This window comes from Suncus etruscus, chromosome 13, assembly GCF_024139225.1.
Source record: "Suncus etruscus isolate mSunEtr1 chromosome 13, mSunEtr1.pri.cur, whole genome shotgun sequence".
Classification (NCBI taxonomy): Eukaryota; Metazoa; Chordata; class Mammalia; order Eulipotyphla; family Soricidae; genus Suncus; species Suncus etruscus.
Window position 1 is genome coordinate 39064492 of NC_064860.1, and position 13891 is coordinate 39078382.

At 42.6% G+C, this 13891-nt stretch overlaps 4 protein-coding genes across 5 annotated transcripts in view; 2 read left to right on the plus strand and 2 right to left on the minus strand.

Annotated features, from left to right (window-relative positions):
• The window catches only part of CFAP44 (cilia and flagella associated protein 44), a 124750-nt gene extending 120488 nt beyond the window's left edge, over window positions 1–4262 (plus strand). The window contains exons 33-34 of the mRNA XM_049785552.1: window positions 488–622; window positions 4092–4262. Of these exons, the coding sequence (XP_049641509.1) occupies window positions 488–622; window positions 4092–4262 (306 nt within the window). The remainder of the gene's footprint in view (window positions 1–487; window positions 623–4091) is intronic.
• The window catches only part of USF3 (upstream transcription factor family member 3), an 869396-nt gene that overhangs the window by 368541 nt on the left and 486964 nt on the right, over window positions 1–13891 (plus strand). The gene's annotated exons all lie outside the window — the stretch shown is intronic.
• On the minus strand, window positions 7256–8657 carry LOC126026077 (testis-expressed protein 264-like). The gene is given in 1 exon segment (XM_049785798.1): window positions 7256–8657. A coding segment is annotated over 1 exon segment (942 nt). The 5' UTR covers window positions 8524–8657; the 3' UTR covers window positions 7256–7581.
• The window catches only part of BOC (BOC cell adhesion associated, oncogene regulated), a 39406-nt gene continuing 34291 nt past the window's right edge, over window positions 8777–13891 (minus strand). For both annotated transcript variants that reach the window (XM_049785751.1, XM_049785750.1), the window contains exons 14-18: window positions 12713–12934; window positions 11574–11809; window positions 11298–11374; window positions 10523–10716; window positions 8777–9481 (exon numbers count right to left, since the gene is read on the minus strand). In XM_049785751.1, the coding sequence (XP_049641708.1) occupies window positions 9297–9481; window positions 10523–10716; window positions 11298–11374; window positions 11574–11809; window positions 12713–12934 (914 nt within the window). In that variant the 3' untranslated portion in view covers window positions 8777–9296. The remainder of the gene's footprint in view (window positions 9482–10522; window positions 10717–11297; window positions 11375–11573; window positions 11810–12712; window positions 12935–13891) is intronic.

Consider the following 13891-nt stretch of genomic DNA (forward strand, 5'->3'; position numbering starts at 1 on the left):
TTACCATTGTTGAAGAATCTATTTATTGAAGCGTTCATATTAAGGGATTTGTTCCCTAACTAGTGAATACTGAAAATAACATACAACCCAATTTGTTGGAGGAATACGATAACAAGATGAATGGTCTAACAGATGAATCACCATTGAAGCTGAATACTTCGGGGATTCTAGAGAGTTGCAATATACAGAATTTTGCAACTTGTTACTATTCCCTTTTTCAGATATATAACAGCAGTGTACATACAAGTTCCATTCCACACAATGTGGTGATAATCTAAGTTTATCTTATTTTCACCTGCTTTTTATCCTTGTGTTTTTTTAACCTTTAATCATAGCTTACTCTGCAGAGGCTTCTGCATTGTCTTTTGCTAGTGTTTTCCTGTGCATATAACATTCCACTTACCTAATGATTTATATCAAATATGATTATTCCTTTCTCTCTGCTTCCCCTTGACTTAAAACTTTTTGCAACTTTTTGACCTGGTAGGAAAAGATCGCTCAAGTGCGAAGGGAAGTTATGATGAAAACACAAGAACACACCAAAAAGCTTCATCAAATGAATGATTTATGTGTTGAAAAGAAGGAGCTTAATTCTCGACTGAATACACTACAAAACCAGCAGGTATGTTCCTTTCCTTCGGGCCCATTTTCAGAATTGCAGTAATACAGACATTTCATGTATCTATTCAAAGAACTTCAAGTGCTGATATTTAACAAACCTTGATTTAGGGCAGTGCTTCTCAATTATTTTCTGTCATGCCCCCCTAGGAAGAAGAAAACATTTTTCGCACCCCCGGCACGACTGTAAATAGTATCTTTATTTAAAAAAAACTTTAACCTGCAAAACAAAAATATATAAAATAATTTGAGCTGATTTTTTAATCAGAGGTGATGTCTGGATTAATGGCTACAATGAGCACGTTTTGCAATGCACAGCTTTTCGAAGCGGGGTTTGAAACAGGACACAGCAACTCTCAGCTCCAGAGACATACAGAGACATAAGCATGGGGTTTAGCTTGTTATGACAGTATTTGCCAAGGTCAAACGCTGCCCCCCCCTTAACGAAGCCTCGCGCCCCCCCCCGGGGGGGCATGCCCCACTATTTGAGAAGCACTGTTTTAGGGTCACCTCTGACCCTCAGGGTTGCTAGACAATTAGTATCAGCTACATTACAGCAAGCCTGAGAGACTAGCCTTTCTGTGTCTCTTAGGTGCCATAAGTATACAGTAAAAAGTAATCTAAGAATTTAACTTGGTTATGAAGAGATAAAAGGTCACATTATTTGGGAATAGATAGTGATACTGATATACACCCTGCATTTGACGCCATATAATCATTTCCTATTTATTTCATTTGACCTGAAGTAGGCATCTTGATTTGTGAGCTCTCATGTTACCTTTTTTGGGGGGCCGGAGAGATAAGCATGGAGGTAAGGCATTTGCCTTGCATGCAGAAGGTCGGTGGTTCAAATTCTGGCATCCCATATGGTCCAAGCCTGCCAGGAGCGATTTCTGAGTATAGAGCCAGGAGTAAGCCCTGAGCGCTGCCGGGTGTGACCAAAAAAAAAAAAAAAGTTTTCGACCTTTTTCTTATATAATATTTACTCAGTTTAACACTGTAAAGATCATGGTAGAAAATGTGTTTAATAAATGTTGACCAATTCAAGCCTGGTTCTTAATGAGTGAACATATTGGGAGGTGGGTGTGTCAAACATAAGTTGGCATAATTGACATAAATGAACCATAGCTGCTTAAACTTTGTGCCAAGATCCCATAAAATTCAGATTATTGAATGTGGGGACTGCAAAATATTGGCAACAACAAAAGTTCCTTAACATAGATTAAAGAAAAATTCAAAATCAAACACATAATGAATCTGAAGTGTTTGCTGCAGTGTTTACCATGTTGTATTTCTTAGACAAAAGGATGCTTGAACGGGAAAGTTTAATAAAAGTTTAATAAAAGTCCTGAAGATGTGTCATATTCTTACAATGGTGTCTGTGAGCTCCTTGGAAAGGTCTGAACCAATGACTCTCAAACTGGTTCTCTGAAGAAAATAATCCATATCACCTCAGGAATAAATTAAAAAATGCAGTATTTCTTGGCCCCACACCAAATCCACTGAGTTAGAAACTCTGGGGGAAGGAGGCCCAGCAGGCTACACAAACCTCTCAAGGAGGTAGAATCTGAGGCAGGGAACCATTACTAGTACAAAAAAAACAGCAGGGGGATTTGAAGTGTTTATAATTAAAGCTATAAGAGGAGGACTAGATGAAGGAAGACCTTTTATCCATTGAAAAATATCTTTGAAGAATCAAGGCACAGTGTTCCAAATTTTCAGAGTAGTAAGTCAGAGAACCTTTATTGACTTGATTTGCTTTATTACTTAATCTGAAGTCCAGATACATTGGAGAGTCAGATGTAGGAATCAGATGAATGGGAGAATAAATTATATATCTCATCACAAAATTATCTTTTAATAAACACTTCTTTACAAAAGATAGAATAACTTACTCAGGTTCTCATACCTAGTTGTTTTTTGTTTTGTTGTTGTTGTTTTTTTTTAATCCACACTGCCTGCCTCCAACACCAAATCCACTGCAATTACGCTTATGCAAAAATCTACACAGGAACTGGGATATAGATGATGAGAAAGAAAACAAAATGTGAGGACATTTTAAAGCATGGATAGTCTAAATTTGATTAGATATAGTGAGGAGGAGGAGAACAAAGTTAAAGTGATTTCAAAGTAACAAGCTGGGATATTACATACAGCAATTAGGTAACCAAAATCCCAATGAAAACAATATATTCCACAAAAGAGTATTTGCACTCACTATGAAGCCTGGAAACATGATTGAGGTTGAATGGGTCCTTCATTCTTCAAAATTCTTTGAAGTCCCTTACAAGTCACACTAGAGCTACTGTTGTTCTCTACCAATTATCCTCCAACTGCTGGACCAGTTTCAACCTTTACAAAGGTTGAAAAATCACTGGTCTGCCATAGGGCTATAACTGCTAGTCCATAGATGTATGTAGATAGGTACTAATCTAAAGGTATAAAAAGATTGAAGGCCACAGCTCTGCATGTCACATCCTTAAGAGCTCTCAAGTCAAAGTGTTATTCCTTAAGCATTAATTCACTGAAATAAATATCTAGCAAGACATACCTATCAAATAAGCATAAGTCAAACTGTGAAACTTTTTCTTCTTTAGGGTAAAGTGGCCAAATATACATTGCAGATGGTTCAATCTGATAAATAGTAATGTAAGGTTGCTTTTTGATAGTACATAAAACAGAAAATTAGGTTGGTATGGCAAAGAAAGTGATGTGAGAAGGTGACTGGACAAGGAAAGATGTAAAGAAAAGCTGTAAAATGTAAAAAAGGGGGGACAGGAACTATAGTTCATCAGGTAGAGCACTTTCTTGCATGCAGCCAACTTGGGTTTGATCCCTGACATCCATCCCATATGGTTCCCTCCAGCATCACCAGTGCAAAGCCAGGAGTAAACCCTGAGTGTTGCCAGGTGTGGCCCCAAAAATAAGTAAATAAAAATAAAGAAGGAAATTAGAATATTTCTCTTGGGATATAAAAGGAAGATAGCTTATATTTTGTGATTCTAATGCAGTCAATCCTCCAAGTTACACGTAGCTGACAGTTGGTGTTTTTCCCATCTCTACAGAATCTGTATTTTTCTCATTTTTTTCATTAGCCCAGAGACACATATTTCTGCTTTTTTTTTTTTTTTTTGGTTTTTGGGCCACACCCGGCAGTGCTCAGGTTTCACTCCTGACTGTCTGCTCAGAAATAGCTCCTGGCAGGCACGGGGGACCATACGGGACACTGGGATTTGAACCAACCACCTTTGGTCCTGGATTGGCTGCTTGCAAGGCAAACGCCGCTGTGCTATCTCTCCGGGCCTGAGAAACATATTTCTAATGGCAGATATTTGTTTACTATTGAAAACTACTTATAATAAGAAGCAGTAGCTGTGGAAAATTGACGTAGGCCCTCCTAACATAGCTAAAAGGAGGAAATGTTTACATTCCAAACGATGCTTAAAGCTGAAAGAGATGTTATCTCTCAACAGGGCAATGCCTTCCAGGGGCTTCGGAAAGCAGACATTGTGGCAAGAGAGAAGACCAAACAGTTGATCAAATTCCAGGCAGAAAGAATTTTGGCCTTAAAAGAAGAAATTGCTCATTTACGCAGGAAAAGTGGTAGAATCCTTCCACCCATTCAAGCTCCAACACAGAACTAGAGGTAGTCCATGGACTTTTAAGCTTGCTGTTTTCTCAAATCTGTTCGGGATATCTGATATACAAGTCACCAAAGCTTTGCTACACTGTCACTTGTCTTAATTTTAGCATTAACTTATCCAAATATCAAAAAATTTATCTTAATATCTAAAACCAGTCTAGTCATGTAGTTTTGATTTTTCTCAATTTAGTTATCTGAACACTGATTGCTAATAATTATATATTAAACATAATATATAACATTACATACTATATTAACACATATTATATTGAGATAAACTAATTTAGGTATATTTGGAATCAAATATATTAAATACTAATTCTTAGAAGGTTACATCTTAAAAGTGCAAGAAAGAATAGATAAAATATCTCATTTTAGAAAAAGTTGCTTTTGAGTATTTGCAATTCTTGGCCCTTTGGCCAGGAAAACCATCATTAGTCATCCATGAGGAAACTCCCCTTTTTCTTCGGAAAGCCAACTCTGATGTAATTAAGTATTCCTAAGGACACAAGAAAAAGGACAAACTATTTTTCCAGTAAAATGTAAGAATAAGAAGAGTACTTTAGGATTTTGACATTGTTTCAGCAATCAGACAGATAAAACTCCAGAGAGCAGAAAACAACAAATAGTCTGTCTTCTGAATCAACTAGTTTTAGCCAATGCCTTGGCTCTGAGTGGAACTAGAGAATGGGCTTTGCAAAATGATTCATAAAAGAAGCTTTTCTCTGAAAATCTGACATTATATCAAGCATTCAGGTCAGTGCAGGTCATATGTTATTTTATTTTTCACATTCCACTTGGTTCGTTTGCTTCTTTTAATATACACTGAGAAATGATGAAATAGATTTACATTCCACTTGAAACACATCACTAGTAGTCACTTCTGTTTGGGCCTAATTCGGAAACTTATAGGATAACACATTTGATTCAGGAATTAAGTAGTCAGTGGAAATCAGAGCTGCACCTCTCAGATGTTACTGATCATCTCCCTCTACAGAACAGATCACCTTCAATTCAGGGCTCTGCAGATCTATAGGAAAGAGTATGTGAGGGCTAAAACTATTGTTATGATTCTAGCTGAGGCTGGGTTAGGGGACCAATTTTCATATCACTTTTGCTGTTTACCACAATCACTTCCACAGCTGTTTTGGATTATTAAGGAGTTAAAAGAAATAGAGAACTATATTTAAAACTAATGTATTAGAAGGTATATTTAATATAAGTTGGAAAGGTCCTTGGGTTAGTGAAGTGAGCTCTAGAGTGCAGATCAGGCTCTGAATGCCAGATTAGATATGAAGTCACATCTTCCTTTTCCTTTTTTCCTCTGCTTCTCCTTTTCTGATCATTTACATATTCCTTAGACTATTTCATAAAATATGTAAAGTATTGTTTTAGCTGTTTTCATGTAAAAGAGCCATCTATATTACAGACGCTGTGCTTCTTCTTGCCAGCAGAGGGGGAACTTATCCTGATAATCATTTCCCAGTTTTCCAAAGAGCTTATTCAAATAGTTTACTTTTATCAAGTAGGTGATCACAATGTGGCATTTTATCTGTAACGCAACTGTTTTTAGAAATGTATTGTCTAGATTTCAGTAGGGCTTTTAATGCAAGCTTCAGTAGTCCTTTAGTTTCACATAAAAGGTTGATCTTGTGGTTGGATGACAATAATAAATGTTGATTTTAAAGAACTCCTTTTAAGTCCATTTCTCTGATAATGGGGGTATATCTTCATGTAGAAAAGAAGTTGGTTTTAACAGGCACCACATGTTCATGTGTAGATATTGCTCTTCACTATACAGTATTTGGAGAGAAATTTGTGTCTTTCACACATCTAGAGAAGTAGTTTCATTCTCTTGATATGACCAGAGCTTTGTCTCATGGTGAGACAGTAACAGAAGTGTGGGGACCTGCTCCTTCTGCAACGAGTCCACAATTCCCTATTGACTCAAGGGCAAAGCACTCATAAAGACATGACTGACACTGAATGCTCAAAAAAAAGAAGCATTACCTTTTGCGAACCTCATCTTTCTTTTTTTCTTTTTTTTTTTTGGCAGCATAGAAACATAATTTATTTCTCAATTCTTATAGTATTTTGTGAACACAAGTGAGTCAGTGATTTGTTTTTGGTTTTGCTTTGTTTTATTTTGTATTTTTTAGATTCATCTACAATAAAACCTGTCAAATTGAACAACCCTATTTTAATTTATTGGAGTTGACTTTAGATGTCCGTTACCCAATTTGAAATGTATTAACTATATACGGCCATTTAAAAAAATTATGAAGATGACTAGGGAAATGAATAGATTATAATATTTAAATTTAAATAGTGATCTCTGGGAGCTGGAGAAATAGCACAGCTTTGCATGCAGCAGATCCAAGATGGAAGGTGGTTTGAATCCCGGCATCCCCTATGGTCCTCACACCCTGCCAGGAGTGATTTCTGAGCCAGGAGTAACAGAGCCAGTAACCCCTGAGCATTGCTGAGTGTGACACCCCCCTCCCAAATAGTGATACTTGGATATTGGCTACCATATTATACCATACCAAACTGATGCTAAGCGATTTTCTATTAAACAACCAGCAATATTAGTGGTGATGAGTCATTTCTATCTCAGCCCAGTATCTAATGTCCTTCCAGGTAGTATCTAGACATTTTGAGAATCCTAAATACTGTGCATTTATGTAGTCTTTATGTCTTTGATAAAATCATCTCTAGAAGTCTTTCTGTATGTACTTACATCCAGTTATATGTTTTAATTTAACTATCTACCTTACCTATCAGTCTGTCTATCATCTATCTATTTATCCATCTGTCTATCACCTTTCTATCATCTATCTATTTATCCATCTGTCTATCACCTTTTTCTCCATTCATCTTAATTTTGCCTTTGGCAACTTAGTCTACAGTATCTACTAAAATTAAGTTCAGATTTAAAATTTTCTTAATTTTGCTTGGATTAGTTAGTTCTAAATGAATCTAGGATATACTATATTTTTTTTATTTTATTTTTTTTTTTGAAACAAGAAAATCATTTGCTTTATTCTGGTTTCTGGAAGCTCCAATGTGAATCTGAAAAAGATGTAACAGGGTGGCAGCCTCGGGGGCTGAGTGCGGAAGACAGTTTTTGGCTCCTCTGACCCAGGGATCCAAGAGGGCAGTGAGGAGAAGGCTTAGCTAGAGGTCCAGGACAGCGGAAGTCACGACCCCCTGGAAGATCCTGCCCAATAGGGACCAGGGAGGTGGAGGAGGAAGACGGTTGGAGAGTTCCACAGCTTAGTTCCACAGCAACGGCACCACAGAAAGGAGCGGGCCAACGGTTACTCCTCACCCTTCTCAGGGGTGCTGGGCTCCCGGGACCACTTGACGGCACCCTGGGGCTCAGCCTCAGGGTTCAGTCTTGGGTCCCCCAGAGGTCCCTCGCCCTCCAGGTCCAGCTCCTCGAAAGATGAGCCACTTGAGCCAGACTCGCTGTAGCTGTGCTCACTGCGGGTGTCACCATCGTCCCAGCCGCGGCCGCTCACCCCAGGGGACAGCGTAGCTGCTGAGGTCTCCCGGCTGCCAGGACCCACCTCCAGGCTCACAGAACTCGTGTCACTCATGGTGTCAGTTCCTGTGCCATCCACCTGGGCATCACTGGCCTCCACGGGGCCCCGGTTTTTCCGCTCCATTTCCTTCACCTCAGGCACATAGAAGTCCCCCTGTCGTGCCAGAGGACACATGAAGTAGATCTGGTCTTGCTGATAGATCTCCAGCCGAGGATGGGCACACAGTTTCCGATCCTTGATATCGGTGTTGAGGACAGGATGGACCCGGCGGGCCGCCAACCAGATGGACAAAGTGGTGGTGTAGGGGAATGTAGCTGTTACCACATGGCTGGGTGCCGGGAAGGAGAACACCTTGAAGCCATATTTCTGGTAGAGTTATATGAGTTCTGGGGAGGGTGACTCCTCACCTTCACTCAGGATGCTGCCTACTGCACAGCGGCACTTCTCAGAGGGCACCATGTGGGGGTTGTCATAGTAGACGGCGATGGAGCGGAGTTTCGGAGCAATGCTGCAGCTCTCCGTAAAAAGTGGCCCTGTCTCGCCATAGGATCCCTTGTGGTACTTGTAGGCCACAGTAACATTGTGGATGGGTGGTGAACCAGCACTCACTCTGACCTCCGCCAGCAACCCTGAGTACCCCATAAAGGCCAGCAGTGTCAGCAACAGCAGAAGCATCAGGCCTCCAGTCAGGCCCAGGAGTAGCAGGTCCGACATGATTCTGTACTCCCCAAGCAGCACCCCAAGGCAGCTGAAAAAGCCAGGCGAGGCTCGCTTGGAGCAAAATCACGGCAGGCAGGCAGGCAGGCAGGCAGCGATCTGGGGCTCCAACGCTCAAGGGCCGCCCGCCAGCCCGCCGCGGACGCCCGAACCTCATCTTTCAATGGAACTGAAAACATCACACATGGGTGATTTCTTCCACTACCCAAAGAATGAATCTTGCCACAGAGACGACTGACTCAGACATAACTAAGATGAAGACTAAACATTTATTTAGAAGTTACACTGTTTGTTTTTACAGAGATATGTTGCCACAGATTATTGATTCTGGAAAGTTTGTTAATGCTTATAGTATTTATAATGCTTAGAGTACAATCTTAGTCTATCTTCATGGCATCTTCTGAAAATGGTTCCCCTAGACCAGATTCACAACCTGCACGTGTGTCTCCAGCCTATCATGCAAGGCTCTGGCATCTCTCATGTGGCCTTCACCAACAGTTAGACTCTTCCTTTGGTCAGCTGCTCCATGCACCTGCCGCCTTCCCCTCTCCCTGCTGACTCATGTTCTCTCGTAGCTTCTTAGTTTTTCCCTCTCCTACCTCAATGGGTAAGAGTCCTTCTGTCTCTCCAGAATTATACATATAAAAAATACATTTATTTACAAGTGCATAAATATATAAATATGGCTATTATAGAAAAATAAATACCATTTTCTGCTTCTTCTTTAAAATAACAATATAGTCTTTCTGGGATACCAGCTTCATTCAGCCCTAAATTGTGGGAGGTGGAGTTTCAAAAGACACATGCAGTGGTGGACTGGGGGAAAGCTGTAACCCAAGTTCCTGCCCCACATATGTCCCCATGGGGCGCTGGGGACACCAGTCTCCCCCCACTTGGCAGGATTCAGAACTGTCTACCTCTTCAACCGGTACCAGACCCAGGCAACATGGGGTTCCTGAGGGGAGAGAGAAATGAGAAGCATTAAAATCCAGCTTGGCTGGGAGAATATCACTCAGAGCTGCAGGTTCACCTCTGGCTGAGATGGGAGCTCATTACATGGGTCACTGAAATAGAGAAACAGGCCCCCACCCATCCCCACCAACTGTGATAGGGGCCTTCCTTCATGCTGTCTCAGGTCTCTCAGGTACAAGGAGGATTCATGAGCCATATCCCTCCATTATACTGTGAGATGAGAGCAACTTGTGTTCTGCAGTTCATTTTTCCTATGAGAGATGGAGGAGAGCCCTGCTTTTATTTATGGACTTGGGCTGGCCATGATGGTCTCACACACACTTATTCTCTGCAGAGCCAGGGGGTCTAGTTTAATGATTCTGACTCGATAAGATGCCTGCCTACCCACATTTTAGAAGTTCTCCTCCCAGAAACAGTCCAGACTCTGCTCAGTAGACATCCAAGCCATGGAAACGAAGGTTTATCTATTCATTCCCTAACCCAGTTATCTACTGTTTTCCAAAAGATTGGGACAAGAGAAAACAGTGGTGAAGAGCCACCTCTGTGTTTTGAACCCCATGAAGAAAAAGATCTGTGGAAACACAGAGTGTCAGTGATGATGTTTTTGAGAATCTGGTTTGTTAATGACTGATGTAACTTCAGTCCTTAATTAAGAGACAAGATCCAACAAAGCAAGGTATTTGGGAGTGATTAGAGAATGTCTCTTGGTTTATGAGAACCTGTAGGGATTTGTGAATACTCTTGAAAAACAGACACCAAATGGCATCTCTGATATGAGAAGTGTCTTTTTTTTTCCCAGCCTGGAGGATACATGTGGGAGTAGGACATGCCCGTAGTGGCCCTGTTGGGTCTTTACTACAGAAAGGGGTGACCTGCCCTCTGCTGCTTTTATGTCCTTTATGGAAACTCTGAGGGTTCCTTACCAAGCAGGGCCTCTGACAACCCTTCTCTAAGATATGCCTGGGCCTGCCTACCAATTTTCTATTGTTTCCAGATTATTTAGTGACCTGCCCTGGGCACACACCTGGGTGGAAAAGGGGGTCCCACGTGGCCTCCAACCCAGAACTGGAGGATATACTCTTCTTTGCAGGGTGTCCAGTGGTGGCAATATGCTGCTCAGGGGGACAGCGGTCCTGGCAGGGCTGCAGCAGCTGGTGAGTGGAGTTGCCGGGTAGCGGGTACAAGCAAGAATCCTCCTCAGTGCTGAACTCAGGACCCCTGCATGCACAAGACCAGATGGGGTGTCAACACGAAGCAGTCAGTTGTCTCCTCATTGGTCCTGTGGCTGTCCCATCTGGGGTGTCAGGGCTCAGCGAGGCTATTCAAAATCAAGAGTGCCATAGAACTGTCTCCTATGGGAATTTTTTCCCCCTATTTTCGGTTTTGAGGCCACATTCAGCATGCTTGGGGATTACTCTTGGCTCTGCACACAAGAATTACTCCTGACAGTGCTCAGGGGACCATAGGGGGTATGAAGGATTGAACTCAGATCCACCACATGCAAGGCAAGTATACCCTACCTACAGATACTATCTCTCCAGCCCTCCACAGACAATTCTAACCCATGTCCATTGGATTTTCTGTGGGTGCTGAGTGTGTGAGAGAGCAGAGAGTCCAGGGTGCATAGGCCTGTAGACAAAGTGCCTGTGCCACTCTGGCTGCCAAACAAGGGAAGGAGTCTAAATGGCCCATCTACATCCTACTGCTACATGCTACTCAGGGAATGACATTGGATTTTGGAAGCTAATGGGATGAGCTCTGGGCACAGGAGTGGCAGCAAGAGTGGGAGGGATGATTACCTGGGAATCTGGTGACAATGAGGCTCATAGCCTTTGCCAACCACGGTCTGCCTCAGCAGGCTTCTGCTGTCATCCCGCTGATGAAAATAAAAAAGAAACGAAAAGGTCACACCTCTTAAGTAACTAACAGGAATGAGCTTCTCTACCTAAAGAAAGCCTGAGCCAAGGCAAGAATTAGAGACTAAAAAGAAGGGTGTTCCCCCCACCCTCTGTCCCCAAGTAACCCAACCCTTTGCTAGACAATAACCTCTACCCTGCTGGCCCTTTACTCATTACCTGCTGGAGCTCTCCGGGGCAGTGCTGCTGAGGTTTCATGCCTGGGTAGCCCATGGTGGCTGCAGGACAGCCCCTGGTCACATGTACCCCATTGGCACAGGTGCGTCCATTGGTGCCATTGAGGTAGGGCTGGCCACCAGCTCGGTGACCTGGGAGGCCTCCTAGTGGTACCATTGTGTACTGGCAAGAGGAGGTTAGCAGGGCACTTCGGGGAAATCCAAGATCTGCTGTATGTTCTGGAAAAAGAGAAAGATAGAGGTATGGTGGGGACAATGAAGCTGCTTGGAAAAGTCCCACATGAATCTCAAGATATTCTGAACATTGAGTGTCAAAATTAGATAGGAAGGAAGATGGCTATAATCCAGGGATGAAAACATCCTTTCAGATGTTTTCTGACAATTATTTACTCATTCCTTTCTGCTACAGGTTTTTTTTTTTTTTTTTTGGGGGGGGGGGCACACCCAGCAGTGCTTGGGATTTACATCTGGTTCTGCACTCAATGATCACTCCTGGCAGGACTTGGAGTACCACAAAGGGTGCTGGGATTAAACCTGGGTCTGTTGTGTACAGCAAGGCAAGTGCCCTATGTGCTGTATTCTCTCTCTGTGCCCCCTCTCCCTAGTAAGATTGATTAAAAATATTCTTATTCTTCAGGCATAAGGATCAGGAGACATAAAGGTAAGCATCTAGAGGAAGAATGGAGGAGAAGGAACAATAGGTAGATGTGGCAAGGTGGAAAAACGTGTTGTCACTTAAAATTAGCAGATGTAAATCAGTTTATCCAGTCCAAAGCCAGCACAAACCCAGAGGAGATAGAGAATCTTAAGTAAGAATAGATAGTTGAGGCATCAACTTTAGTCATGAAAAGATGCTGTACCCAGGTAAATAAGGAGCTCCCTGAAACACATAGGGACAAGACAGACTTCTACTTCTTTTCCTTCTCCATCTGCCCAGATTCATGAGATGAGAGGAAGGGGCCAATTTGGAATCTCTGACTCTCTTCCAACCCTTGGGAGTCTCCAGGAGTATGAACTCCAGGGAATGTGAATGGGGACACTGCTTGTTAGGGGCAAGGCAGTCTCCCTCTCCTCCCAGTGGGACTCCCTCCCACACCATGCCCAGGCAGGCCGCTCACTCACTCTGCTTAGACCAGGCCCTCCACAGGCAGAAGGGGATGAAGGCGACGATGATGAGGACGATAGAGCCCAGGACGACCCCGACAATCAGATATGGCAGGTCACTGGACCGCGCCACCATGGCCCCAGTACCTATGGGACGCTCTATGGTTTCAGGAGGTGGCGGCTGGGGCGGCATCAGAGTAGGGGGTGGGAGCCGTCCAGCCTGACCAGAAAACTTGCGAGCTGTAATGGAGAAAACTCACTTTAGCATATATTTTTCTGGTATTTCCTTCACAGCAAATGGGGTGTGTGGGGTGCTTTGACTTCATAGATCCTGGGGAAAACAAGTGACTTAACCTGAGATATTTGTGAGATAAGCACAAAAATCAATATGGCTCTTTGGGTGGGAGTGGTCACGTTTTTTTTCTAAAAGAACAGGTGGTAAACTTTTGGAACAAAATATGTAAAACCAGCTGAAGATCTGGAAATGGAAGAATTTACCCAGGAAACTGCTGTTCAGAGATGTGAACAACTATATAAGCTATAATTACTACTACATTTCTACATGTGGAACAGGGGGATAGATGTTTGGAGCTGCCCACCTGCCCCATACCGCAGGACAGACCCAGGAGACATCAGTTCCAAGAGTACAGATGCCCTCTCTGGCCTTTGCTGTTATTGTCAGACATTATTAACTGCTTCCCCAGATCTCTTACTCCCTAAGGTCACAGTCTCCTGAGAGTACCCTGCACTCTACCCCAGATAGTGATAGACGCTTTCTCAGGTTGCCTTCTCCCAGGTCACTGTAAGTCTACACTTTTCCTGTGTCACATCCTCTGTTCCCAGGGTTTCAACCTACACCGTGATACTGCCAGTTAGTAACCTCACCAACAGACTCTGAGCAAGAGTATAGGAGGGATGTTACAGGGACCCTAGCATCTTAATGTCTCAGACTCAGCCTGTCTCCAGGTGGAATCCCCATATTTGGATCATGTAGAAAAGCTCGTTCCCTGCTGGTCCACCCCACTTCAACCAGTGGAGAACTGATTATCCACTGTTTGAAGTGTATATGGATTATCCCTGTAACACCATGTACCTGCAGGCTCTGGTTCTATTCACCCTGCTTCAGAGACTAAAATCTACCCCTCTTCTCTCTTTTGATTTCACAAACTCAGTGCTCTCCCTCAATCCATTCTCTGT